Raw genomic sequence first — 27959 nt, 5'->3', positions numbered from 1 at the left:
GTGTTGAAAGACAGTCAGATAAGCAAGCAGCACACAGTATAGGCTGAACTTAAAGGCAGGAGGGCTAGGCCCTTGATATTGTAGTATCCCATAGGTTGGCATATGTAGACCAGGTCTGGCTGGATGGACTGAGGGTTTTGCTTCAATAGAAGGACTGGTCTTTTTCCATTCTCTTTTTCTTTAGGGCTCTTGTGAGAGCAGCCTTCCAAATGAGTTAAGTGGGGATCATCTGAGCTTGGGCATCAGCTGCTCAAGGTGCTTGTATACTAGTCCTGGGAATGTCAGCTGCCTAACTCTGACCGCAGATCCTGTGGGAAGTTGAGTCAGTGCTTAGCCCTTACCACTGGGAAGATGGGGAGCTACTGATCCTACCTAGCTCATTTTCAGGCATCTAGGAGATTGCCGCCAGGGATCATCCACTGGACAGTCAGGCTTGTCTCTTCATAATCAGATTCTGGAAAGGAAGGCTTAAATAAGGAATTAGATTTGACTTTAACTAATGTTTTGTTTATGATTTTAAATGTTCAAAATTGATAAAACCCTGGTTTCTTTAAGAAGCCTGATTGAAAGTCCTAATTTGGATAGGTTAGCCCTGTTTCAGTGAGTTGAGTAAGAATAGTCAGGGGCAGGCAGGCGTGTGTATCCTTTTTTTTCTTTCAATTAAATGTTAAATTTTGGGATAGTTGTAGATTCACATTTAGTTGTAAAAATTAATATAAAGAGATCCCGTGTACTCTTAACTCGGTTTTCCCCAGTGGGAACATCTTGCAACATCTTGTATATTGTACAACTACATAACCAGGATGTTGACCAGTACAGTGAAGATACAGACCATTTCCATCACCACAGGATCCCTCATTATCCCTTCTGTAGCCACACCTACTTCCCTCCTGCCCCCAGCCCTTTTTTAGCCCTTGGCAATCATTAATTGTTCTCCATTTCTATAATTTTGTCATTTCAAGAATGTTATATGAATAGAATTTATAGTATGTAACCTTTTGGGAATTGACTTTTTTAAACTCAGCATAATTCTCTGGTGATTCATCTAGGTTGTTGCCTCTATCACGTTTGTTGCTTTTTATTGCTGAGTTGTATTCCATAACATGGATGGATGTACCACAGTTTGATTAACCATTCACCCAATGAAGGACGTCATTGTTTCCAGTTTGGGGCTATTAAAAATAAAGCTGCTATAAACTTGTGTGTACTGGTTTCTGTGTGAACCTAAGCCTTCATTTCTCTGGGAGAAATGTCCAGGAGTGCAATTTCTGGATCATATGATAGTTGTATGTTTAATTTTTTAAGAAACTACCAAACTGTTTCCCAGAGTGGTTGTACCATTTTATATTTTCAGCAGCAATATATGAGTGATCCAGTTTATCTACGTCCTCACCAGCATTTGACGAAGTCACTCTCTTTTATCTTTGTTATTCTGATAGATGTGTAGTGAAACCTCATTGTGGTTTAACTTATGTTTCCCTAATGACTGATGATGTTGAACATCTTTTCTTGTGCTTATTTGCCATTTGTATATCTTCTTTTGTCAAATGTCTGTTCGTGTGTTTTGCCTATGTTCTAATTAGATTGTTTTTATTTTACTGTTGAGTTTTGATAGTTCTAGATTTTTAAAAAACATATGCCTCATTCTAGCTTTTTTGTCAGGTAGGTGATTCTCCCAGTAAGTAGCTTTTCTTTTTATCCTCTTAACAGGGGCTTTTAAATTCTGATGAAGTCCAGTTTATTAATTTTTCCTTTTATGCTTTTGGCATCAGGTCTGAGAATTCTTTGTCTAGTCTAGGATCCTGAAGATTTTCTCCTGTGTTTTTCCTAAAAGTTTTATAGTTTTGTGTTTGCACTTAAATCTGTGATGTTTTGAGTTAAATTTTATATAACTTATGAGACTTAGACCAAAGTTTATTTGTTTTTATTTTTATTTTTTTTGGCCTATGAATGTCCAAGTGCTCCAGCACCATTTGTTGAAAAATCTTTCCTTTCCCCCATTGAATTGCTTTAGCACCTTTGTCAAAAATGAGTTGGGCATATTTGCGTGGGTCTATTTCTCGGTTCTCCTTTCTATTCCATTGACCTATGTGTCTATACTTCTGCCAATACCACAGTCTTGATTACTGTAGCTATGTAGTAAGTCTTGAAATTGGATAAAGTGATTCTTCTACTTTATTTTTCATGTCAAAATTGTTTCAGCTATTCTAATTTCTTTGCTTTTCCATATACATTATAGAAAGTTCTTGTCTGTATCTACAAAAAAATCTTGTGAGGATTTTGATAGAAATTATATTAAATCTATGTATCAATTTGGGCAGAATTGACATCTTTACCACGTTGAGTCTTTTGTTTATTTATTTTTGGTTGCATTGGGTCTTCATTGCTGTGCGTGGGCTTTCTCTAGTTGCAGCGAGCAGGGGCTACTCTTCGTTGTGGTGTGCGGGCTTCTCATGGCAGTGGCTTGTCTTGTTGTGGAGCACAGGCTCTAGGTGTGCGGGCTTCGGTAGTTGTGGCATGCGGGCTCAGTACTTGTGGCTCGCAAGCTCTAGAGTGCAGGCTCAGTAGTTGTGGTGCATGGGCTTAGTTGGTCTGCGGTATGTGGGATCTTCCTGGGCCAGGGCTCGAACCCGTGTCCCCTGCATTGGCAGGCAGATTCTTTCCACTGCGCCACCAGGGAAGTCCACCATGTTGAGTCTTACAGTCTTCTTTGATTTCTTTCATCAGTATTTTCTAGTTTTCAATACAATTCCTGTACATTAGACTACATTATTAGATTTATACCTCGTCAGTCTGCCTGCTTGCCTTCCCTCCTCTCCTCCCTTCTTTTCTTTTGCAGTTGTAAATTGTATTGAATTTTAAATTTTGGTGTCCATGTGTTCACTAATAGCATATAGAAATAGAATTGGTTTTTGTGTGTTTATCTTGTATCCTGCTATCTTGCTGGACTCACTTCTTAGTTCTAGGAAGTTTTGTGTAGATTCCTTGGGATTTGCTATGTAGACAATCATGTTATCTGCAAACAGGAATAGTTTTATTTTTTCCTTCCTAATCTATGCCTCCCCCAAATCCCCCACCCCCTTTTTTCCCTTTATTGCATGGTTAGAACTTCCAGGGCAGTATTTCCAGGGCTAGAACTTCTTACTGTGTTAAATAAGAGTGGTGAGAGCTGACATCCTTGCCTTGTTCCTAGTCAGAGAGAAAGCATTTTATTTTTCACCTTTAAGTAGCTGCATGTTTGCTGCAGGTACTCGGTCAAGTTGTGGAAATTTCCCTCTTTCTGTTTTTCTAAGAGTTGTTTTTCTTGAATGGGTGTTGAATTTTGTCAGATGTACTTTCTGCACTGACTGATACGATTTTTCTGCTTTAGCCTGTTAATATGGTGCATTATATTGATGGATTTTAAGTTATTGAACCAGCCTTGCATCTGTGGAATGAACCTCACTTGGTCATGATGTGTAATTCTTTTTATATATTGATGAATTATGTATGCTAATGTTTTGTTAGGGATTTTTTTTTTTTTTTTTTTGCGGTACGCGGGCCTCTCACCGCTGTGGCCTCTCCCGTTGTGGAGCACAGGCTCCGGACGCGCAGGCTCAGCGGCCATGGCTCACGGGCCCAGCCGCTCCGCGGCATGTGGGATCTTCCCGGACGGGGCACGAACCCGTGTGCCCTGCATGGGCAGGCGGACTCTCAACCACTGCGCCACCAGGGAAGCCCTTGTTAAGGATTTTTGCATCTTTATTCATGAGGGATTTTGGTCTGTAGTTTTCTCTTTTTGTAATGTCTTTTCAGATTTTGGTGTTAGTAATACTATACAAAATGAGTTGGGAAGTGTTCTCTCCTCTTTCGTTTTCTGGAAGAGATTATATAGAATTGGTATCAGTTCTTTAAACTTTTTTTTTTTTTTTTTTTTGCGGTATGCGGGCCTCTCACTGTTGTGGCCTCTCCCGTTGCGGAGAACAGGCTCCGGACGCACAGGCTTAGCGGCCATGGCTCACGGGCCCAGCCGCTCCACGGCATGTGGGATCTTCCCAGACCGGGGCACGAACCCGTGTCCCCTGCATCAGCAGGCAGACTCTCAACCACTGCGCCACCAGGGAAGCCCTCTTTAAACTTTTAATGTAATTCTTCAGTGAAACCATCTGAGCATAGAGATTTGGGGGGGTGGTTTAAAATTATGCATTCACTTTCTTTAATAATTAGAGGGGTATTCAAGTGATCTATTTCATATTGAGTGAACTGTGATAGTGTTTTTTTGAGGAATTGATCCATTTCATCTAAGCTGTGAAATTTATGTGTGTAGTGTTGTTCATGGTATTCCCTTATTATCCTTTTGATATCTACAGGGTCTATTGTGATATCCCCTGCTTCATTCCTTATGTTGGTAATTGTGTCTACTTCTTATTCTTTGTCAGTCTTGGTAGAGTTTCCTCAGTTTTACTCTCTTTTTTCAATTAACTGGCTGTTTGTTTTACTGACATTCTCTATTGTTTTTTTGTTTTCAGTTTCATTGATGTCTGCTCCTTATGTTCTTCCTTTTGTTTGCTTTGTATTTATGTTGTTCTTCTTTTTCTAAGTTTTTGAAATGAGAGCTTAGGTTGATTTGAGAGTTTTCCTGTTTTCTAATGTATGTATTTAATGCTGTAAATTTCCTTTCAGCATGACTACTAGCTGTGTCCTACAAGTTTTGATGTGCTGTATTTTCATTTTCATTCAGTTGAATGTATTTTAAAATTTCTCTTGTGACTTCCTCATTGATTCATGGGTTATTTAGAAAGGTGTTGCTTAGTTTTCAACTGTTTGCAGATTTTCTTGTTATCTTTCTGTTTGTGATTTCTAGTTTGATTCAGGTGTGGTTGGAGAACACATGCTGTATGGTTTCAGTACTTTCAGATTTGCTGAAGTTTGTTTAATGACCCTAGATGTCGTTTATCTTGGAATATGTTCAGTGGGCACTTGAAAAGAATTTGCTTTCTGCTGTTGTTGGTTGGAGTGTTCTAAAAATATCATTTGGGTATTTTGATGGTTGATGGTGTTACTGAGTTTTTCTATATCCTTGTTAATTTTCTGTCTAGTTCTTTCAGTTTCTGAGAGTATGTGTTGAAGTCTCTAGCAGAATTGTGGATTTGTCTGTTTATCTTTTCAGTTCTATCAATTCTTGTTTCATTTACTTTGCAGCGCTGTTACTTGATGCATACACATTTAGGATTGCTGTTTTCTTGGTGGATTGACGCTTTTATCATTATAATGTCTCTGTTGGTTTATGGCAGTGTTCTTTGCTCCAAAGTTTATTTTATCTAATATTAATGTAGCCACTCCTGCTTTCTTTTGATTGATGTTTGCATCATATGTCTTTTTCTATCAGTTTATTTTCAACCTGCCTATATTGTTAAATTTGAAGTGAGTTCTTTTGTAGACTTCTTGAATCCATTTTGCCAACCTCTGTCTTTTAATTGGTATATTTAGACCATTTACATTTAACGTAACTGTCCATATGTTAGGGTTTAAGTCTGTCATTTTTTGTTTTGTTTCTTCTCTCAATTTTTTGCTTCTCTGTTTTCTTTCCTACCTTATTGTGAGTCACTTGAAAATTCTTTAGAGTTTCATTTTGATTTATCTGTAGTATATTTGAGTGAATCTTTTTGTATAGATTTTTATAGTGGTTGCTCTAGGTATTATATATACATTCCAACTGAAGTAGTGTAGAAACCTTACCTGCCTTTATATCCGTTTACTCTTTCCTCTTTATAATATATTGTCTTAAATATTTCCACTGCATTCATTTAGAACTACATCACACAGTATAATGTTTGCTTCAACTGTAAAACAGAAGTAAGAAAACTCAAGAGAAGGACTGTCTATTTTATTTACCCTTGTTTTTGCTTACCACATTCTTTCTTCTTTCCTGATGTACCAAGGTCCCTTGCTTTACCATTTCCTTTCTGTTTAGAGAACTTTAATTAGCCATTCTTTTGGAGTAATTTTGCTGGCAGCAAAGTCTTCTTCATCTCAGAATGTCTTGATTTTTCCTTCATTCCTTAAGAGTATTTCACTAGATTTAGGATTCTGGGTTGACAGTTATTTTCTTTCAGCACTTGAAAAAATCATGCTACTTCCTCTGGCCTCCATGATTTCTGTTGAGAAATCCAGTCATTCAAATTATTTTTTCCCTCTGTCGCTAAGGTGTGGGATCAAACCTGGGCCTCAGCAGTGAAAGTGAAGAGTCCTAACCACTGGACTGCCAGGGAGTTCCCAGGTGTGGTCTTTTTTATGCCACTTTTAAGTTGTTTTTTTTTTGTCTTTAGTTTTCAGAAGTTTTGAAAACTATCTTTGGTGTGGATTTCTTGGATTTATGCTGTTTGGATAAATCTGTGTGTTTATGTCTTTTGCCAAATTTGGGACATTTTTAGCCATTACATCTTTGAGTACTTTTTCAGTCCCACCCTCTTTCTTCTCTCCTTCTGAGACTCTTATATCACAAATGTTAGATCTTTTTTATAGTCCTAGAAGTCCCTGAGTCTTTGTTCACGTTTTTTCAGTCAGTCATTTTTTTTCTCCTTGATTATAAATTTCTGTTGTTTTTTCTTCCAGTTCACTGATTCTTTCCTCTGAACCCTGTATTCTTCTATTGAGCCCGTCCTTTGAGTTTTTGTTTCTTTGTTTGTTTTTTGCGGTACGCGGGCCTCTCACCGCTGTGGCCTCTCCCATTGCGGAGCACAGGCTCCGGTCGTGCAGGCTCAGTGGCCATGGCTCACGGACCCAGCCACTCCGCAGCATGTGGGATCTTCCCGGACCGGGGCATGAACCCATGTCCCCTGCATCAGCAGGTGGACTCTCAACCAATGTGCCACCAGGGAAGCCCCCATCCTTTGAGTTTCTAAAATTTTCAGTTGTTATATTTTTCAGTTCTACAATTTCCATTTGGTTCTTCTTTATATATTCTATTTCTTGGGTGAAACTTTCTGTATTTTCATTTGTTCCAAGGTTGTTTGTAATTGCTCATTGAAGCACTTTTATGATGGCTGCTTTAAAAATCTTTGTCAGATCATTTTAACATCTCAGTGTTGGCATCTTTTGATTATCATTTTTAAATTCAGGTTCAGATCTTCCAGGTTCTTGATATAATTTTTGATTTTCTTTTGAAACCTGGCATTCTGGATGTTTATATTGTGAGACTCCATATCTTATTTAAGCTTTCTGTTTTAGCTGCTTCCTTCTGATAGTGCCCTGGCAGGGTAAGAGGAGGAGTGCCACTCTATTACTGCCAAATTTGGGTAAAAGTAGCTTCCCTACTCATCTTCCATTAATACCTGATGAGGAGTGCTCCTCCTCACTGCTGGACTGAGATGGGAGTTCCTGCTCCTTCTTAGTCCTTCCCTGGTACCTCACTGGCTAGTTAGTGAGACTAGGGGTGCCTCGTTGCTGCTTTTCTTGTGGCCTCCATTGACATTGTGGTGAGAGTGGCCTCATTACCGCTGGATTGGGCACTGGTGAAAGTTCTGATTCATAGGACTCCTCTGACACCATTCCCCAGTGGGGCCTCATTACTCTTGGGTGTAGGTAGGAATTCAGCTCCCAACATGATCTTCATTGCTACTTTCCATGGGGGAGGAGGAAGGTGTTTGTTATTGGCTTGTTGGGATTGAAAGTCCTGACTTTCTATAGACTTCTGTGATATCACCCTGATCGGGGAAGCGGGGATTGGAGTACCTTATTATATTCTGTGTAGGGTGAAAATCTAGGTTTTCCACTCAGCCTTTGCTGGCATGGGTGAGTGTATCAATCAGGGATCTCCAGAGAAATAGAACCAATAGGGGATATATTGTTTGATTTTTTTATAAGGAATTCGCTCACACAATTATGGAGGCTGAGAAGTCCCAAGATCTGCAGTTGGCAAGCTGGAGACCCAAAAGAGCTGATGTGTAGTTCCAGTCCAAGTCTGAAGGCCTGAGAACCAGGAGAGCTGATGATAAAGTTCTAGTCTGAGAGCTGGCAGACTCAAGACCCTCAAAGAGCCGATGTTTTAGCACTGGGGAGGACAACCTGCTTTACTCTGTCTACCGAGTCATATGTTAATCTCATTCAGAAATACCCTCACAGACACACCGGAATAATGTTTGACCAAATATCTGGGCACCTCATGGTGCAGCCAAGTTGATACATAGAATTAACCATCACAGTGGCTGTGGGACCAGTTTTATTTTACCAGATTCTTCCCTTTTTGTTGTTTCGGCTAGAGAGAGTAAGCTTTTGTTTAGGCTTTTCTGTCTGCACCCATGGTCATTACAAACAGTAACAATGGCAAGAAGCAGGGGGGAACTAGACAGATAGCATTAGGATGGGAAGGAGACTTTTCACTGTACACATTTTTACATTTTTGAATCATATGAATATATAGCTGATCCAAAAAATTGAATGTTTAAAAAAGAACAGAAGCAGGTAATACAACTGTGTACAACAGGACATATTTCCTGTTGCATTTCCAGGTTGCTGGCTTCTTCAGCTCCAAGCCTGAGACATATGGTTAAAAGAAACCAGGGAACTCAACCACTATGTCATTCCTCAGATCCTGAGGTCCTAGTTGGTCTACCTTTTCCTCTCTACCTTTTAGAGTCTTATATTTGTGTTGTATATACTGTTCAGGGTTTTTAGTTGTACAGGTGAGAGGAATAGGGAAAAATATGTCTGCTCCATCTTCCTGGAAGTGGAAATCTCCTGTGTGTCCTCTTTTCAAGGCATTTAAAGGTCCCTTGATAAAGAAAGAAGGAAGTGAGTAAAAGTTTGGAATTGCAGATGGTGAGAGAGTCTAGGCTAAGAGAGCTAAGAAGTCTGTAGGGAATTGGAGTCGGCAAGTGGCATATAGTAGCAGAAATTTGCAGAGAAGTAATTAAAGTCTACACATGTATTCTAATGTACTTGTGTCTTTACTTTTATGAGTGACAAAAGTAAAAAGACTCTAAACCATTTGTAATCCTGCCACAATTCTTAAGTTTTTGATCTCACGTCCCTGCTTAAAAGTCCTTCGGTGGTTTTCCATGACCCTTAGAATAAAGTCCGGAATCCTGCACATTGCCCCTTCCTCACCCAATGCCAGTCTTATCTTGCTGTGCTCTGGTCGCAGTGTCTCAGTTTCTTGAGGTTCTATGCCATCTCTTACATCTGGACTTTTCCACAAGCTATTATTGCCTCTCGCTGGAGCATTCTTCCCTACAGTTTGGTTGGTGAATGCTATCTTTCAGGTGTCCATTTAAATGTCACATTCTCAGGAAGGCAGACAGGTAGTCTTTCTTGCTGTCAGTGCCCCTGGCATTCCATAGTTCTCCTCTCTTAACTTTCATCATACTTCATTGGTACTCTTTTTAAAAAATCTTTGTACCAACTATAAAATATATGTTTTGTTAAATATGCATCATTAACATCTAGTATTGTGCCTGGTCCATAGTAGATGCTTTATGTAAACATGGCTCAATTTCACCAGTGGTTTGGTGTATGTCCTTGTCTGTATGTCCTGTTGTACACAGTTGTATTACCTGCTTCTGTTCTTTTTTAAACATTCAGTTTTTTGGATCAGCTATGTATTCATATGATTCAAAAATTAAAAAATGTAAAAATGGTACAGTGAAAAGTCTCCTTCCCACCCTAATGCTATCTGTCTAGTTTCCCCCTGCTTCTTGCCATTTTTACTGTTTTTAAATATATTTCTGGGTTTTCTTTTTGTAAATGCAAGCACATACACATGTTTACCTACTCATATATTTGTATTTCTTCCTTTTCTAACACAAATGATAGAAAACTATATTTGTGATTTTGTACACACACACAAAAAATTTTTTTTTTTCACTTAATATGCCTTGGAGGATTTTTGAAATTGGTTCACAGAAAGAATAGTGTCTTTTTTTTTTTGGTAGTTGCACAGTTTTCCCTTTTTTACTTTTTGACACTGTTATAAATGGTATTTTTTTAACTTCAATTTCACCTTGTTTGTTCTAGTTTATAGAAATGCAATTGATTTTAGTATTTGATCTATACTCTTGCTAAACTCACTTATTAGCTCTAATAGCTTTTTGTATATTCCACCAGATTTTCTACATAGACAATCATGCTGTCAGCAATAAAGACAGATTACTTCTTTTCCAATTTGGATGTCTTGTGTTTCTCTTTCTTGCATTATTACACTGGCTCCAGTATGGCCTCCAGTATGATGTTGAATTCAAAAGGTGAGAGTTGACATCCTTATCTTATTCCAGTGTTAGTGGAAAAGCATCAGTCTTAGATTTATAAATATGATGCTAGCTATAGGATTTTAAAGATGCCCTTTATCAGGTTGAGGAAGTTCTATTCTTAATTTTCTAAGTTTTTTTTTTTCAGAAATGAATGTTGTTAGCTTTGGTCAGTTTCTTTTTTTGTCTATAGTGATGATCATATGGTTTTTCTTTTTTCATTTGTTAATTATGTGATTTATATTGATTTTTTGAATTTTTTTTTTTCCGAAGATGTTGGGGGTAGGAGTTTATTAATTAATTAATTTATTTTTGCTGTGTTGGGTCTTCATTTCTGCGTGAGGGCTTTCTCTAGTTGTGGCAAGCGGGGGCCACTTTTCATCGCGGTGCGCGGGCCTCTCACCATCGCGGCTTCTCTTGTTGCGGAGCACAGGCTCCAGACGCGCAGGCTCAGTAGTTGTGGCTCACGGGCCTAGTTGCTCCGCAGCATGTGGGATCCTCCCAGACCAGGGCTCGAACCCGTGTCCCCTGCATTAGCAGGCAGATTCTCAACCACTGCGCCACCAGGGAAGCCCCTGATTTTTTGAATTTTAAAGCAACTCCACATTCCTGGGATAAACCCACTTGGTTATGATATATTATCCTTTCCATGTGAATATCTGTGTTCATGGGGAATGATGAACAGTTTTCTTTTCTTGTAATGCCTTTGTGTGGTTTTGGTATTGGAGTAATGCTGACTTCACAGAATTAGTTGTGAATTATTACCTTCTTTTCAGTGTTATGGAAGAGTTGGTATAATAATTAATAATAATAATTAGGGCTTCCCTGGTGGCGCAGTGGTTGAGACTCCGCCTGCCGATGCACGAGACATGGGTTCGTGCCCCGGTCTGGGAAGATCCCACATGCCACGGAGAGGCTGGGCCCGTGAGCCATGGCCGCTGAGCCTGCGCATCCGGAGCCTGTGCTCCGCAACGGGAGAGGCCACAACAGTGAGAGGCCCGCGTACCAAAAAAAAAAAAAAAAAAAAAAAAAAAAATTGGTATTATTTCTTCCTTAAATGTTTGATAGAATTCACCATTGAAAGTATCAAGGCCTTGAGTGTTCTTTGTAAGAAAGTTTTAAACTACAATTTCTTAGAAGGTTATATATTTCTTCTATTTCTTTTTGAATAAGCATTGGTATTTTCTATCTTTAAAGAAATTCTGCTATTTCATCTAAGTTATCAAGTTTATTGGCAAAAAAGTTGCTCATGGCATTTTCATTACCCTTTTCATATCTGAAGAATCTATAGTGATGTCATCTCTGTTATTCTTTATTTTGTTAATTTCTAATTTAATTTCATTGTGGTCAGAGAACATACTTTGTACAACTTGAATCTTTTAAAATTTGCAACTTGTTTTATGGCCTATAGTATATCATTTATTTGAGTAAATGCTCTCTGTATTTGAGAAAAATGTGTATTTTGCTGCTGTTGGAGTGTTCTAAAAATGTCAAATTACAGATTTATTTAAAGCTATCAGTTCAATATGTACCACTTTCATTATTGTCTTTATATGTAATCATCAAATGTGATTGGTATTCCTTCTTTGAAGAGTTTTAGAGAAAGTTTATTTTTTAGGTGGAGAGAGCATTTTATTTTCTGATATATGATTCCTTTCTAGTTTTATTGTATTGTGTTCAGATAATGCTTTGTGTACCAGTTCTACTTTTTGGAGCTTATTTAGGTTTTTTTTCTGTGTGTGTGGTCTAATATATGATCATTAATGTTCCACAAGCACTTGAGATATAATATTTTGTATATTTTCACAGAAAATTGTTCATTGTCAGTCAGATTTTTAAAATTAATTGTTAGATCTTCTAAACCCTTACCCATTTTTGTCTACCCAGTTTCTCATGGACAGTGAGAAGTAAAGTGCCCTGTTAATAGTGTTCTTTTCTTTATTTTTCCTTCCATTTTCTGCCTTAGGAATGTTAGCACCGTATAATTTAGAACGTACCCTGTAGCACTTCGGCATATAGAAATAGGAAATTTATCTTCACTATGATTTATTTATTCATTTAATGCCCTTTTAGCCTGAGTTTTACTTTAACTGATAAACAACCTTTAATCTGATCACAGTCCTGATTTTTCTTTGCATGGTGTACTTTTGCCTATCCTTTTATTTTCCGTCTTTCCAGATCACTTTGTATTTGTTTCTTGTTTACTATGTAGAGTTGGGTGTTTGCTTTTTGAGATTTCAGATTTTTGCTTTTTTTCATACTTCAATCTGAAAATCTTAGGTGAGTTAAGCCAAATATTTTTTGTTTTTATTTTTTTAAAAGAAAGCCTTTTTTACATGTACCTCTGATATTTACAATTGTGTATTTTATTCCAGTGACTACCTTTGTAATTATAGCATTATATGGTACCCTTGATCCTCTATTTTTTGGGGGCATTGGTCCTTTCTGTTATTAAATTTAGCATATTTTTCTTCCTTCTTTCTCCTCAACCCCTCCTCTAGTACCAGATTTTAATCATTATCTTTTATATTGTTAAAAATGCTTCTAGTTCTAAGTTTAATTGTGAGTTTTAAAGGATATCTTTTGACTACCAATTTACAGATGAAGCCACTTAATCTTTTCTCCCCCCGACCTTTTCTCTTTCTCCTCCCAATTTGTCTTCATATAAATCTTTTCCTCATCGTCAGAGGGTATCTGTTTGTTGTTTTACGCTTACTTTTGTAGTTAAATATAGTTCCTGCTGATCACCAGTGCTTTTGCTATAGTTTTCACAGTCATTTCTTGGTTGCTGAAGCAGTTTCTTCAAGAAAGGCTAATGAGGGAATTCCCTGGCGGTCCAGTGGTTAGGACTCTGCGCTCTCACTGCCGAGGGGCTGAGTCCAATCCCTGGTCGGAGAACTAAGATTCCACAAGCCATGTGGTACGGCCAAGAAAAAAAAAAAAAAGAAGAAAAGCTAATGAATCACCACCAATCTCATCAGTAAAGTCTACCCACTCTGAAGCTGTAAAGCTCACAGAAGTGGCTGTGTGATTTCCAAAATTCTAATTCTCAATTGAAATCTTGGATTTTATCACTGGCAACAAATATGTTCATTTTTTCCCCTTGAAGTGACAGCTTTACTGTGTTCATTTCTGAAAAAATTTTTGTCAGATACTCAAATCTGAATAGCTACCTTTTTCTGTCCGTCGTGGTAATCCGTGATAGAAGTGGTTGGTTCAGCTCCCAACTCAAACAGTTGCACAGGTTCTTTTCCTTGAGACAGCTATAGCACTTTGCTGTGCAACAGAAGTGGCTTATTCCTATTTCTCGTTTCATCACACAGAATATTTTTTAAAATGTACTTAAAGGTTGAAATTTAATAAAATTAAAACCACTGCTTCATCAAGGACAGTCTTGAGTGAAAATGGCATTTTTTCCTTTCCTCTGAGGGCATGACTGTGAAGAATATGATGACTATTAGTATGGATTGGCGCCACTGCCTGGATTCGGGCTAAGGAGACAGCAGTTTTACTGACCCCTGCAGTTACACCATATTTGCAAAAGTAAACATGCTGAAAAGTAAAAATGAAATCTTAATATTTTTATGAAAATTAGTTTGACCTCACAAACCCCCTGAGTCTTGAAGACCTCCTGTGGCCTCTCATGAATCAGACTTTGAGAACAACTGATAGGATCTTAATTATGCTAAATGATTAGAAAAAGGCAAAGAAATATAATAGTTTTAAATAATATTTTCTCTTCATGGTAAAATTATGGAGGACATTTTATCTTAAAATATCTTTATGTAATTTTTTAAAATATAAATTTATTTATTTTTGGCTGTGTTGGGTCTTCATTGCTGTGCACGGGCTTTCTCTAGTTGTGGCGAGCAGGGGCTATTCTTCTTTGCGGTGCATGGGCTTCTCATTGCGGTGGCTTCTCTTGTTGCGGAGCATGGGCTGTAGGCGTGTGAGCTTCAGTAGTTGTGGCACAAGGGCTTAGTTCCTCCGTGGCATGTGGGATCTTCCCGGACCAGGTCTCGAACCCGTGTCCCTTGCATAGGCAGGCGGATTCTTAACCACTGCGCCACTAGGGAAGCCCCTCTTTATGTAATTTTCAAATGTTCTTCTGTGAATTCATATTACTCTCATGAAGAAGAAAAGAATATCATGCTTCACATTCTTGACTGTAAAATGATAGGCTTCTAAATAGAAGGGGACAAAAGTTTAATAAAAGACATATCATTTTTTCTAAATATGGAGGACGTTTGGGCACGATTTGGCTGAAAGTAAACTAATATGGAGGAGGCTTAAAAAAAAGGGAAGGCTCATGAGAACAATATTTTTTGAGTTTGTTGAGTCTTCAAATTGTTGGTCTCTAGCTTTTATTTTATTTTATTATTTTTAAAAATATTTATGTATTTATTTGGCTGGGCCAGGTCTTAGTTGCAGCACGTGAGTGAGATCTTTAGTTGCGACGTGCCAGATCTGTTAGTTGCGGCCTGCGAACTCTTAGTTGCGGCATGTGGGATCTAGCTCCCTGACCAGGAGTTGAACCCGGGCCCTCTATGTTGGGAGTGTGGAGTCTTAGCCACTGGACCACCAGGGAAGTAAGTCCCTCTAGCTTTTATATTGAAAAACATTTTGGCTCTCCTTAAGTATCTTGAAAATACTGTTCTGTTACCATCTCTCATGGAATGCCACTGTAGGATAATCTGAGGCTAGCCAGGTTTTTTTTTTTCCCTCTCTCAAAATTCATCTTTTTTTCCTGGCTACTTCTTAGTTTGGATAATCCAGTAACTTTACTGCATTGGGTCTCAGTATAATCATTCTAGGCCATTTTTCCCTGGAATAATATATGTTCTATTAATATGTAGATTTAAGACTTTAAAAAAAATAATCTCAGGAAAGTTTTCTTGCATTAAGTCTTAAACTATTCATTCTGTTCTGTTGTTTTAGTTTTCTTTTATTCTTTATTATTATTATTTTTTTAACATCTTTATTGGAGTATAATTGCTTTACAGTTGTGTGTTATTTTCTGCTTTATAACAAAGTGAATCAGTTACCCATATACATATGTTCCCATATCTCTTCCCTCTTGCATCTCCCTCCCTCCCACCCTCCCTATCTCACCCCTCTAGGTGGTCACAAAGCACCGAGCTGATCTCCCTGTGCCATGCAGCTGCTTCCCACTAGCTATCTATTTTACGTTTGGTAGTGTATATATGTCCATGCCACTCTCACTTTGTCACAGCTTACCCTTCCCCCTCCCCATATCCATTTTCTAGTAGGTCTGTGTCTTTATTCCTATCTTAGCCCTAGATTCTTCATGACCTTTTTTTTTCCCTTAGATTCCATATATATGTGTTAGCATACAGTATTTGTTTTTCTCTTTCTGACTTACCACACTCCACATGACAGACTCTAAGTTCATCCACCTCACTACAAATATCTCAATTTCGTGTCTTTTTATGGCTGGGTAATATTCCATTGTATATTTGTGCCACATCTTCTTTATCCATTCATCTGATGATGGACACTTAGGTTGCTTCCATGTCCTGGCTATTGTAAATAGAGCTGCAATGAACATTTTGGTACATGACTCTTTTTGAATTATGGTTTGCTCAGGGTATATGCCCAGTAGTGGGATTGCTGGGTCGTATGGTAGTTCTATTTTTAGTTTTTTAAGGAACCTCCATACTGTTCTCCATAGTGGCTGTATCAATTTACATTCCCACCAACAGTGCAAGAGGGTTCCCTTTTCTCCACACCCTCTCCAGCACTTACTGTTTGAAGATTTTCTGATGATGGCCATTCTGACGGATGTGAGGTGATACCTCAATGTAGTTTTAATTTGCATTTCTCTAATGATTAGTGATGTTGAGCATTCTTTCATGCATTTGTTGCCAGTCCATATATCTTCTTTGGAGAAATGTCTATTTAGGCCTTCTGCCCACTTTTGGATTCGGTTGTTTGTTTTTTTGTTATTGAGCTGCATGAGCTGCTTGTAAATCCTGGAGATTAATCCTTTGGCAGTTGCTTCATTTGCAAATATTGTCTCCCATTCTGAGGGTTGTCTTTTTGTCTTGTTTATGGTTTCCTTTGCTGTGCAAAAGCTTTGAAGTTTCATTAGGTCCCATTTGTTTGTTTTTATTACCATGTGTCTAGGAGGTGGGTCAAAAAGGATCTTGCTGTGATTTATGTCATACAGTATTCTGCCTATGTTTTCCTCTAAGAGTTTGATAGTGTCTGGCCTTACATTTAGATCTTTAATCCATTTTGAGTTTATTTTTGTGTATGGTATTAGGGAGTGTTCTAATTTCATACTTTTACATGTACCTGTCCAGTTTTCCCAGCACCACTTATTGAAGAGGCTGCCTTTTCTCCACTATATATTCTTGCCTCCTTTATCAAAGATAAGGTGACCATATGTGTGTGGGTTTATCTCTGGGCTTTCTATCCTGTTCCATTGATCTGTATTTCTCTTTTTGTGCCACTACCATACTGTCTTGATTACTGTAGCTTTGTAGTATAGTCTGAAGTCAGGGAGCCTGATTCCTCCAGCTCCATTTTTCGTTCTCAAGATTGCTTTGGCTATTCGGGGTCTTTTGTGTTTCCATACAAATTGTGAAATTTTTTGTTCTAGTTCTGTGAAAAACGCCAGTGGTAGTTTGATAAGGATTGCATTGAATCTGTAGATTGCTTTGGGTAGTAGAGTCATTTTCACAATGTTGATTCTTCCAATCCAAGAACATGGTATATCTCTCCATCTATTTGTATCATCTTTCGTTTCTTTCATCAGTGTCTTATAATTTTCTGCATACAGGTCTTTTGTCTCCTTAGGTAGGTTTATTCCTAGATATTTTATTCTTTATGTTGCAATGGTAAATGGGAGTGTTTTCTTAATTTCACTTTCAGATTATTCATCATTAGTGTATAGGAATGCCAGAGATTTCTGTGCATTAAGTTTGTATCCTGTTACTTTACCAAATGCATTGATTAGCTCTAGTAGTTCTCTGGTGGCATCTTTAGGATTCACTATGTAGAGTATCATGTCATCTGCAAACAGTGACAGCTTTACTTCTTCTTTTCCGATTTGGATTCCTTTTATTTCTTTTTCTTCTCTGATTGCTGGGGCTAAAACTTCCAAAACTGTTGAATAAGAGTGGAGAGAGTGGGCAACCTTGTCTTGTTCCTGATCTTAGTGGAAATGGTTTCAGTTTTTCACCATTGAGGACGATGTTGGCTGTGGGATTGTCATATATGGCCTTTATTATGTTGAGGAAAGTTCCCTCTATGCATACTTTCTGGAGGGTTTTTATCATAAATGGGTGTTGAATTTTGTTGAAAGCTTCCTCTGCATCTACTGAGATGATCATATGGTTTTTCTCCTTCAGTTTGTTAATATGGTGTATCACGTTGATTGATTTGCGTATATTGAAGAATCCTTGCATTCCTGGAATAAACCCCACTTGATCATGGTGTATGATCCTTTTAATGTGCTGTTGGATTCTGTTTGCTAGTATTTTGTTGAGGATTTTTGCATCTATGTTTATCAGTGATATTGGCCTGTAGTTTTCTTTCTTTGTGACATCCTTGTCTTGTTTTGGTATCAGGGTGATGGTGGCCTCATAGAATGAGTTTGGGAGTGTTCCTCCCTCTGCTATATTTTGGAAGAATTGGAGAAGGTTAGGTGTTAGCTCTTCTCTAAATGTTTGATAGAATTCGCCTGTGAAGCCATCTGGTCCTGGGCTTTTGTTTGTTGGAAGATTTTTAATCACAGTTTCAATTTCAGTGCTTGTGATTGGTCTGTTCATATTTTCTGTTTCTTCCTGGTTCAGTCTCAGCAGGTTGTGCATTTCTAAGAATTTGTCCATTTCTTCCAGGTTGTCCATTTTATTGGCATAGAGTTGCTTGTAGTAATCTCTCATGATCCTTTATGTTTCTGCAGTGTCAGTTGTTACTTCTCCTTTTTCATTTCTAATTCTATTGATTTTAGTCTTCTCCCTTTTTTTCTTGATGAGTCTGCCTAATGATTTATCAATTTTGCTTATCTTCTCAAAGAACCAGCTTTTAGTTTTATTGACCTTTGCTATCGTTTCCTTCATTTCTTTTTCATTTATTTCTAATCTGATCTTTATGATATCTTTCCTTCTGCTAACTTTGGGGGTTTTTGTTCTTTTTTCTCTAACTGCTTTAGGTGCAAGGTTAGGTTGTTTATTTGAGATGTTTCCTATTTCTTAAGGTAGGATTGTATTCCTGTAAACTTCCCTCTTAGAACTGATTTTGCTGCAACCCATAGGTTTTGGGTCATCGTGTCTCTATTGTCATTTGTTTCTAGGTATCTTTTGACTTCCTCTTTGATTTCTTCAGTGATCACTTGGTTATTAAGTAGTGTATTGTTTAGCCTCCATGTGTTTGTATTTTTTACAGATCTTTTCCTGTAATTGATATCTAGTCTCATAGCATTGTGGTCAGAAAAGATACTTAAAATGATTTCAGTTTTCTTAAATTTACCAAGGCTTGATTTGTGACCCAAGATACGATCTATCCTGGAGAATGTTCCATGAGCACTTGAGAAAAATGTGTATTCTGTTGTTTTTGGATGGAATGTCCTATAAATATCAATTAAGTCCATCTTGTTTAATGTATCATTTAAAGCTTGTGTTTTCTTATTTATTTTCATTTTGGATGATCTGTCCACTGGTGAAAGTGGGGTGTTAATTCCCCTAGTATGAATGTGTTACTGCTGATTACCCCTTTTATGCCTGTTAGTATTTGCCTTATGTATTGAGGTGCTCCTCTGTTGGGTGCATAAATATTTACAATTGTTATATCTTCTTCTTGGATTGATCCCTTGATCATTATGTCCTTCTTTGTCTCTTGTAATAGTCTTTATTTTAAAGTCTATTTTATCTGATATGAGTATTGCTACTCCAGCTTTCTTTTGATTTCCATTTGCATGGAATATCTTTTTCCATCCCCTCACTTTCAGTCTGTATGTGTCTCTAGGTCTGAAGTGGGTCTCTTGTAGACAGCATATATACGGGTCTTGTTTTTGTATCCATTCAGCCAGTCTGTGTCTTTTGGTGGGAGCATTTAATCCATTTACATTTAAGGTAATTATCGATATGTATTTTCCTCTTTCCATTTTCTTAATTGTTTTGAGTTTGTTATTGTAGGTCTTTTCCTTTCTTGTGTTTCTTGCCTACAGAAGTTCCTTTAGCATTTGTTGTAAAGCTAGTTTGGTGGTGCTGAACTCTCTCAGCTTTTGCTTGTCTGTAAAGGTTTTAATTTCTCCATCAAATCTGAATGAGATCCTTGTTGGGTAGAGTAGTCTTGGTTGTAGGTTTTTCTCCTTCATCACTTTAAATATGTCCTGCCAGTCCCTTCTGGGTTGCAGAGTTTCTGCTGAAAGATCAGCTGTTAACCTTATGGGGATTCCCTTGTGTATTATTTGTTGTTTTTCCCTTGCTGCTTTAAATATGTTTTCTGTATTTAATTTTTGATAGTTTGATTAATATGTGTCTTGGCATGTTTCTCCTTGAATTTATCCTGTTTGGGACTCTCTGTGATTCCTGGACTTGATTAACTATTTCCTGTCCCATATTAGGGAAGTTTTAAACTATAATCTCTTCAAATATTTTCTCAGTGCCTTTGTTTTTGTCTTCTCCTTCTGGGATCCCTATAATTTGAATGTTGGAGCATTTAATGTTGTCCCAGAGGTCTCTGAGACTGTCCTCAGTTCTTTTCATTCGTTTTTCTTTATTCTGCTCTGCAGTAGTTATTTCCACTATTTTATCTTCCAGGTCAGTTATCCGTTCTTCTGCCTCAGTTATTCTGCTATTGATCCCTTCTAGAGTATTTTTATTCTATTTATTGTGTTTTTCATCATTGCTTGTTTCCTCTTCATTTCTTCTAGGTCCTTGTTAAATGTTTCTTGCATTTTCTCTATTCTATTTCCAAGATTTTGGATCATCTTTCCTATCATTATTCTGAATACTTTTTCAGGTAGACTGCCTATTTCCTCTTCATTTGTTAGGTCTGGTGGGTTTTTACCTTGCTCCTTCATCTGCTGTGTGCTTTTCTGTCTTCTCATTTTGCTTATCTTACTGTGTTTGGGGTCTTCTTTTTGCAGGCTGCATGTTCGTAGTTCCCGTTGTTTTTGGTGTCTGTCCCCAGTGGCTAAGGTTGGTTCAGTGGGTTGTGTAGGCTTCCTGGTGGAGGGGCCTAGTGCCTGTGTTCTCGTGGTTGAGGCTGGATCTTGTCTTTCTGGTGGGCAGGTCCACGTCTGGTGGTGTGTTTTGGGGTGTCTGTGGCCTTATTATGATTTTAGGCAACCTCTCTGCTAATGGGTGGGGTTGTGTTCCTGTTTTGCTAGTTGTTTGGCATAGGGTGTCCAGCACTGTAGCTTGCTGGTCGTTGAGTGAAGCTGGGTGATAGTGTTGAGATGGAGATCTCTGGGAGATTTTTGCCATTTGATATTATGTGGAGCTGGGAGGTCTCTTGTTGACCAGTGTCCTGAAGTTGGCTCTCCCACCTCAGAGGTACAGCACTGACTCCTGGTTGGAGCACCAAGAACCTTTCATCCACACGGCTCAGAATAAAAGGGAGAAAAAATAGAAAGAAAAATAAGAAAGAAAGAGGATAAAATAAAGTAAGATAAAATAACATAAAGTTATTAAAATAAAAATAAGTATTAAGAAAAAAATTTTTTTAAGTAAAAAAAAAAAGAAAAAAACAAAAACGGACGGACAGAACCCTAGGACAAATGGTGAAAGCAAAGTTATACAGACAAAATCTCACACAGAAGTGTACACATACACAGTCACAGAAAGAGGAAAAGGGGAAAAAATAATATATCTTGCTCCGGAAGTCCACCTCCTCAATTTGGGATGATTCGTTGTCTATTCAGGTATTTCACAGATGCAGGATACATCAAGTTGATTGTGGAGATTGAATCCGCTGCTCCTGAGGCTGCTGGGAGAAATTACCCTTTCTCTTCTTTGTTGGCACAGCTTCCGGGGTTCAGCTTTGGGTTTGGCCCCGCCTCTGTGTGTAGAACAGAGGGCGTCTGTTCTTCGCTCAGACAGGACGGGGTTAAAGGAGCCGCTGATTCGGGGGCTCAGGCTCACTCAGGCCTGCGGGGAGGGAGGAGTAGGGATGTGGGGAGAGCCTGCGGCGGCAGAGGCCAGCGTGACGTTGCACCAGCGTGAGGCGCACCGTGTGTTCTCGCAGGGAAGTTGTCCCTGCATCATGGGACCCTGGCAGTGGCGGACTGCACAGGCTCCCGGGAGTGGAGGTGTGGATAGTGACCTGCGCTTGCACACAGGCTTCTTTGAAGCGGCAGCAGTAGCGTTAACGTCTCATGCCCGTCTCTGGGGTCCGCGCTTTTAGCCGCAGCCCGCACCCGTCTCTGGAGCTCCTTTAAGCAGCGCTCTGAATCCCCTCTCCTCGCGCACCAGGAAACAAAGAGGGAAGAAAACGTCTCTTGCCTCTTCAGCAGGTCCAGACTTTTCCCCGGACTCCCTCCCTGCTAGCCGTGGTGCACTAACCCCTTCAGGCTGTGTTCATGCTGCCTCTCCTCTCCCTGCGATCCAACCGAAGCCCCGAGCCTCAGCTCCCAGCTCCCGCCCGCCCCGGCGGGTGAGCAGTCAAGCCTCTCGGGCTGGTGAGTGCCGGTCGGCACGGATCCTCTGTGCGGAAATCTCTCCGCTTTGCCCTCCGCACCCCGGTGGCTGTGCTCTCCTCCGTGGCTCTGAAGCTTACCCCCTCTGCCACCCGCAGTCTCTGCCCACGAAGGGGCTTTCTAGTGTGTGGAAACCTTTCCTCCTTCACAGCTCCCTCCCACTGGCGCAGGTCCCGTCCCTATTCTTTTGCCTCTGTTTTTTCTTTTTTCTTTTGCCCTACCCAGGTACGTGGGGAGTTTCTTGCCTTTTGGGAGGTCTGAGGTCTTCAGCCAGTGTTCAGTGGGTGTTCTGTAGGAGTTGTTCCTCGTGTAGATGTATTTCTGATGTATCTGTGGGGAGGAAGGTGATCTCTGCGTTTTACTCTTCCGCCATCTTCCTAAACTCCCTGTTTTAGTTTTCTTATTCAGGGATTCTAATTACACATACATTGATGCTTTCTCTTTCTCTTCCTCCCCCTTTCCTCCCTCTTTCCCTCTCAGCTTTCTCCCCCCAATTCTCTGCAAGCTGCATATCACCCATTACTGTGCTTACGATCTAATGAGGAAGATAAAACACCATCTTTCTAAAGATCCCAGTGATATCCTAATTTATAAATAAAATAAAACTTTCATATCTTATTCATTCTCAATGCTGTATTAAACAGTGATGATCACTCCTTCCTTTTTAAAATTCTGTATCCTGTAGATATCTATGATTGTGTGGTCTGATTTTTAAACCTTTGTGACTGTTCCTGAGTTGGATTTTGTTTCCATCCTCTGACCATATAAATATTGGTCTTCCTCAAGATGTGATCCACTGTTCACTGATTTTTATCTTTATTATCCCTGGACAGTTTTATTCATATACAATATTTCCTTTCATGACTTAGAAGTGTGTAATTCTAACCCAGATGTTTCAGATTACTATATCCAGTTTCTTACTATTCAGTATCGAAGTAAAGATGTTCCTCAGAGCTATGACAGCCCAAACTATGTTTAGCTTCTTCCTTCTAACACCTCCTCCCATATTCCTTATTTCATTTCATGAAATCTTCATCCAGCCATCACTCAAACTAGAAATTTAGGAGTTTCTTAGACTCCTGCCTATGCCTTCCAACCCATAACCAATCTGTCACCAACCTCTACAGTTTTACTTTATAAACAGTGCTTGATTCTATCTGCTGTTTTTTATGCCTGCTCTCACTACCCTAGTTTGGCCTCCTGTTTCCATCTTGGACTACTATACTAGCCACCTATCTTCAGTCTTGGTTTTCCAGGTCCTACCATCATAGAATCAACAGAGTGATTTGTCTACATGTTTTAATCTGATGGTTACACTCTCCATTATCCCTATAGTATATCCTTAGTACTTACTGCTAGGATAGGCACTTAATTCCTTATTTTATGCCTTTAATAATTCTACATATACTTTAATAATTTCTCCCTGATAATTATAATATTTGAAGTTTTCGGGGTCGCCCCTGCTGTTTGTAGTTTCTGCTGACATTAACTTATGGTATGTTATTTCATGAGGTGCTTTAAACTTTTTTATTTTGGGCACATCTTTTGGGGGCTTTATCAGGAGGTCTTATTTTGCCTGTTAAGCAAAGCACTGTTAAGCACTGTTAACTGTTAAACACTGTTTCTGGAATTTTTTTCTTTCAAGTGCTCCAGGAGTATCCTTTTTTAAGGATCACCTTTTGTGTTAATTTCTTGGCCTGATTATTCCCATACTAAGGAGATAGTGTAAATTCAAATCCCAAATCCACCTGTGGGCAGCATCTTGATTATAGATTCTTGGAGAGTGCAGATTTATCCCCACTGAGTCCAGGCAGAGACAGACAACCTTTCTTGTTAGCTTCCTATGCATATAGGCAGGTTTTTTTGTTTTTTGTTTTTTCTAATTGCCTTTCACTGAGGAGACACCTTTCAAGAATCCTGTTTTTAGGAGGATCTTTGCTTTACTTCCGTATGTTGCAAGAATTAAGGCCTCAGTTTGTTTCTGGCATTAAAACCCAAGCTCTTATATGAACAACAAATTTATAGGACAGTCTCAGTGATGGCTCAGGGCTTATTGCTTTAGTTTGCAGTTCCTTTTTCAATTTTAAACCCTGGGTATTGCCCCTAGTTTTTGGGGAGCTCAGCTGTGTATTTTAAAGAGTGTTTGTTAAATTTCCTCAGTATTTCTAGGTTTTTTCTCTGCAGATTATTTGTCCCTCTATATGTATTCTCATTCAGGGTTGAGACTTTTCAAATCTATGGTTTTAGTTCCTGTTTTTGAAGTACCTAAGTAAGATTATAAATGTCGTCATGAGGAATATTGATAAATAAAGGAAGCAGGATGGATGGGCAGGGTTAGCCTTTTAGGATTGTAGGTCCTTCTGCTTACTTCTCTCTCAGATAATAGTGGTTCCTCAGGTTTTGTTCTTTTTGTCAAAGAAGTGTTAGCATGTGGTATTCTCTTTCACATAATGTCTTCTCCCTCCTGATGGGATATTCTTTTGCCCAGAACCTAAGCCTTCCAGGATTTTTAAAAGGAAACCATTGCTCTTCAGCTAGCAGAAAATGAAAGAGTACTGCTGAAATCTAATGCTTGGGTACTTGACAAGTTCTAGTCATAATAAGCTACTGCTGCTCCCTCAAAGTGTTTCTCTTGAAAAAGGCCAAAATTATGGGTTGCCATTCGTTTGATATGAGTCTATACATGATGAATTTAAAACAGTCAAAATGTCATGAAACTGAGAAATTAATCAACCTTAAAATAGCTGGTTTGGAGGATTGTGACAAAATATGGACAACCTTAATCACTTGAGCCACCAATGGGACCAACTATATTATATTATCAATTTGATATATTTTCTTTACAAAGTTGTGAGATAAATACATATTTTTCACGTAATGTTTCTTATAATGTTGTAAACTCTTTATAAACTTGTAATATCTACATAATATTTAAATAGCAAATTTACTTAACTGTTTTCCCATGTTGTGTATTTAATTTCAATGTCTTCCTCCCTTCCCCCTCCTTCTCCTCTTTCTTCTATTATAGAGCTGCAGTGAATACCTTAATGCATTAAATTGTTTTTCTTACTAAATGTATTTAGGATAAATTTCCAGATAGAATTACTGGGTAAAAGTGTTTTCACATTTTTAAGGCTTTTGACACAGAGTGCCAAATTGCTTACCAAAAGTATGGTACAAAGTTATATTCTCCCAACAATCTAACAGTATCTGAAGCAGACTACTTTCATTATGTGTTGTGTCTAACCAGGGGGCCATTGGACAGAGATGTGGTGCTGATGCTTTCTTTACGGTTTCTCTACAGGATATGGTGCCCATCATAGTTGATTACTGCCTTCTGCTGCAGCGAAAGTGAGTATACATTGCCTGTCAGGTTCAATTATTTTGAGTCCAAGTTGCCTCTTGCTTATATTATAGCAATAATTTACTACTATGAATTCTATGAATTTGACTCAGTAGGTTATTTTAAAAAATGAATTTACAGAAATTTGATTCTTTAAGCATTTTCAGTCCATTTACCTAATAAAATTAACTTGTCCAATATAGATTTATCATCTGTGTATTTATGTGGCAGGATAGTGGAGGTGAAGAGCATAGCAAAAGAGCAATACTTAATCACTTAAAGATCTTAAAAGTGTATGATTCATGCATTATATATATATGCTCTTTTATGAACCATCACTAAAACACAGTATTTCATACCACTCAAAAAAGGAAAGATTTATTGTGCTTCTTTTTTAAGAGCCTCTTCATTTAAAGGAAATCACTGTAAATAAACTCTTGATTAGGGTCTGTTCATTTAAATAGTAACTACATAAATTAACCAACCTGTGCTAGTTCATAATTTTTCACACTTACAATAATAGTTAGCTTCCTACATGCCAGGTATTGTTCTAAGCACTTTAATTTATCTATTTTTTATAACAACTTATTTAATTTTTATAACAGTGAGGTAGGTATTATTGTTGTCTTCATTTTGCATAGGAGGTTCAAGAGGCAGTATGCGATGAAGTAACTTGCCAAAACTTGCTCACACTTTTTTTGAGGAGCAAAGGTGGGATTCTAATGCAGGCAGCCTAGCTCTTGGGTTCTTGCTCGTAACTACCAGATCGTATCGCTTTTTCAGTGGTGAACAGCTGTGAGGATCCAGTGCAGATACTCCCCAAACCCTCTACAACACTGTCTTGACTCCTGAATTTATGTCTATTCAGGTTGCCTAAATCATATAAGGTTGGATCATACTTAGAAAGTATCAGTGAAGGTTATCAAGAGGGCACTTATTTGCTATGTCAGACCTTCAATTAAATCGCAAAGAGCTCTAGCTTCTGTTTACTTAGGGCTCAGATGCATTCCAGTGTTTTAGCTATAGTGTTACATGTAATTATCCAGTGAAATATGTTGTCTTCATGGTTGGGATGTTGTTGAAAACATGGTTTTATGTTACACATTGTCTTCTTTTTTTTTTTTTTTTTTTTTTTTTTTTGCGGTACGCGGACCTCTCACTGTTGTTGCCTCTCCTGTTGCGGAGCACAGGCTCCGGATGCGCAGGCTCAGCGGCCATGGCTCACAGGCCCAGCCGCTCCGCGGCATGTGGGATCTTCCCGGACCGGGGCACGAACCCATGTCCCCTGCATCACCAGGTGGACTCTCAACCACTGCGCCACCAGGGAAGCCCCAACATTGTCTTCTTTATGAGGGCCCAAGGAAGAAATTTCTCTCAGGTGTTAGTACCAGAAATACTTTTGCATCTTCTGAACAGCTAACTCACTTTTAGCTGATGAACAGGGAATTGTAAAGCTAATTATTGTTTCCTGGAGAGCTAAGAGCCATGATATACTAACCTCACCCTAGTTCTTAACTTAGTTTTCTCTTCAGCTCATGTTTTACACTTACACTTCCTTGTTATTTGTCTTATATTTTTTAAAGCAGCCTCAATAGTTTATGGATCAGTTTTACATATTTTATTTCATTTAATCCTCATAATTACAGTGTAAGAGAGGTAAAGTTAAGGAAATTGAGATGTAGCGATATTTCTAATACTAATAAATGCTGGGACCATCCTAAATCTTCAAGTTGAGATAATATAAATGAGATAAAATATCTAAGAGATTAAATTTTGTTTAGAGTAAGAAAGCATATCTTTATAAAACAGATTATTTCTACCTAAATGGTACCTGGCACAGAGTAGCCTGATGGTTGAATTAATGAAGTAATTCTGCCTCTTGGTTTGCAGGGTGACTTGTGATCATTAACTTGAAATCTTGAATACTCTCACAGTGAGATAAAGTTGAAATGACCTGAGCAGTTGTAAGATGGATTATATAGGGAAAAAGAAAAAAAAAAGGGGTTTTTTTCTTTCAGAAATATTTTATGTTATTCTCCAAAATGTTAATGTTCCAGGGATAAGTTTTTCTTTTCTTATATGACTTGAAAAGGAAATATTTCCAACTTTATTTAATCTATTGACTGGCTGAGAATGAAGTAATTTCTTTATTAAATCAGAGCATCCAACATAGAAGACAAGATGTAGTCTAGATTATCACCAAATTAGAATCTATTTATTATTTCTTCATTTTTATCAGTTTCTTTCTTTCCTTTAATTTTTCCTGACTCCTTAGCATGTTTTTTTCTGGGCTGTGTCTGAAATGAGTACAGTATTTGTTTTGGAGGTCTCAGAAATACCAGCAGTCATAGTATATCCCTGACTGCCAAGGGGAAGGGAGATCTCAAGGATCCTTTTCTGAGCTCTTCTTGGTCCTTTTCTCCTTCCTTCATCCAGTCATACACATGTACTCCTAGATCCAGGATTGGATATTTTTCCTGGACCATAGTGCAAATAGTATGGCTTCCTTCTCTCTTGACTGTTTCTGAAGGCTGAAGACCAGATTGTACTAGATCCTGCTTCTGCTTAGAAGTTCCAACATGTGTGTTCTTACTCTCTTTCACCTCCTGGTCTCTTTCCCCACTTTTTCTACTCTCTGGGTTCCAGTAGGGGCAGAAGGGACAGGGTAGTGTCCTCAGCAGTGTAAGAAAGTTTGAGGCCTTAGAACTAGGCATTGGGTCACATG

At 38.4% G+C, this 27959-nt stretch overlaps 1 protein-coding gene across 2 annotated transcripts in view; it reads left to right on the top strand.

Moving 5' to 3' along the window:
- The window catches only part of VPS8 (VPS8 subunit of CORVET complex), a 298981-nt gene that overhangs the window by 79614 nt on the left and 191408 nt on the right, over nucleotides 1–27959 (top strand). For both annotated transcript variants that reach the window (XM_027109813.1, XM_027109805.1), the window contains one exon: nucleotides 25196–25242. In XM_027109813.1, the coding sequence (XP_026965614.1) occupies nucleotides 25196–25242 (47 nt within the window). The remainder of the gene's footprint in view (nucleotides 1–25195; nucleotides 25243–27959) is intronic.

Source organism: Aethalodelphis obliquidens, unplaced genomic scaffold (genome assembly GCF_003676395.1).
Source record: "Aethalodelphis obliquidens isolate GAN/ISIS:26980383/991018 unplaced genomic scaffold, ASM367639v1 scaffold1, whole genome shotgun sequence".
NCBI lineage: Eukaryota > Metazoa > Chordata > Mammalia > Artiodactyla > Delphinidae > Aethalodelphis > Aethalodelphis obliquidens.
Note: the sequence above shows the minus strand (reverse complement) of the source record. Positions and strands in the feature narration are given on the sequence as shown.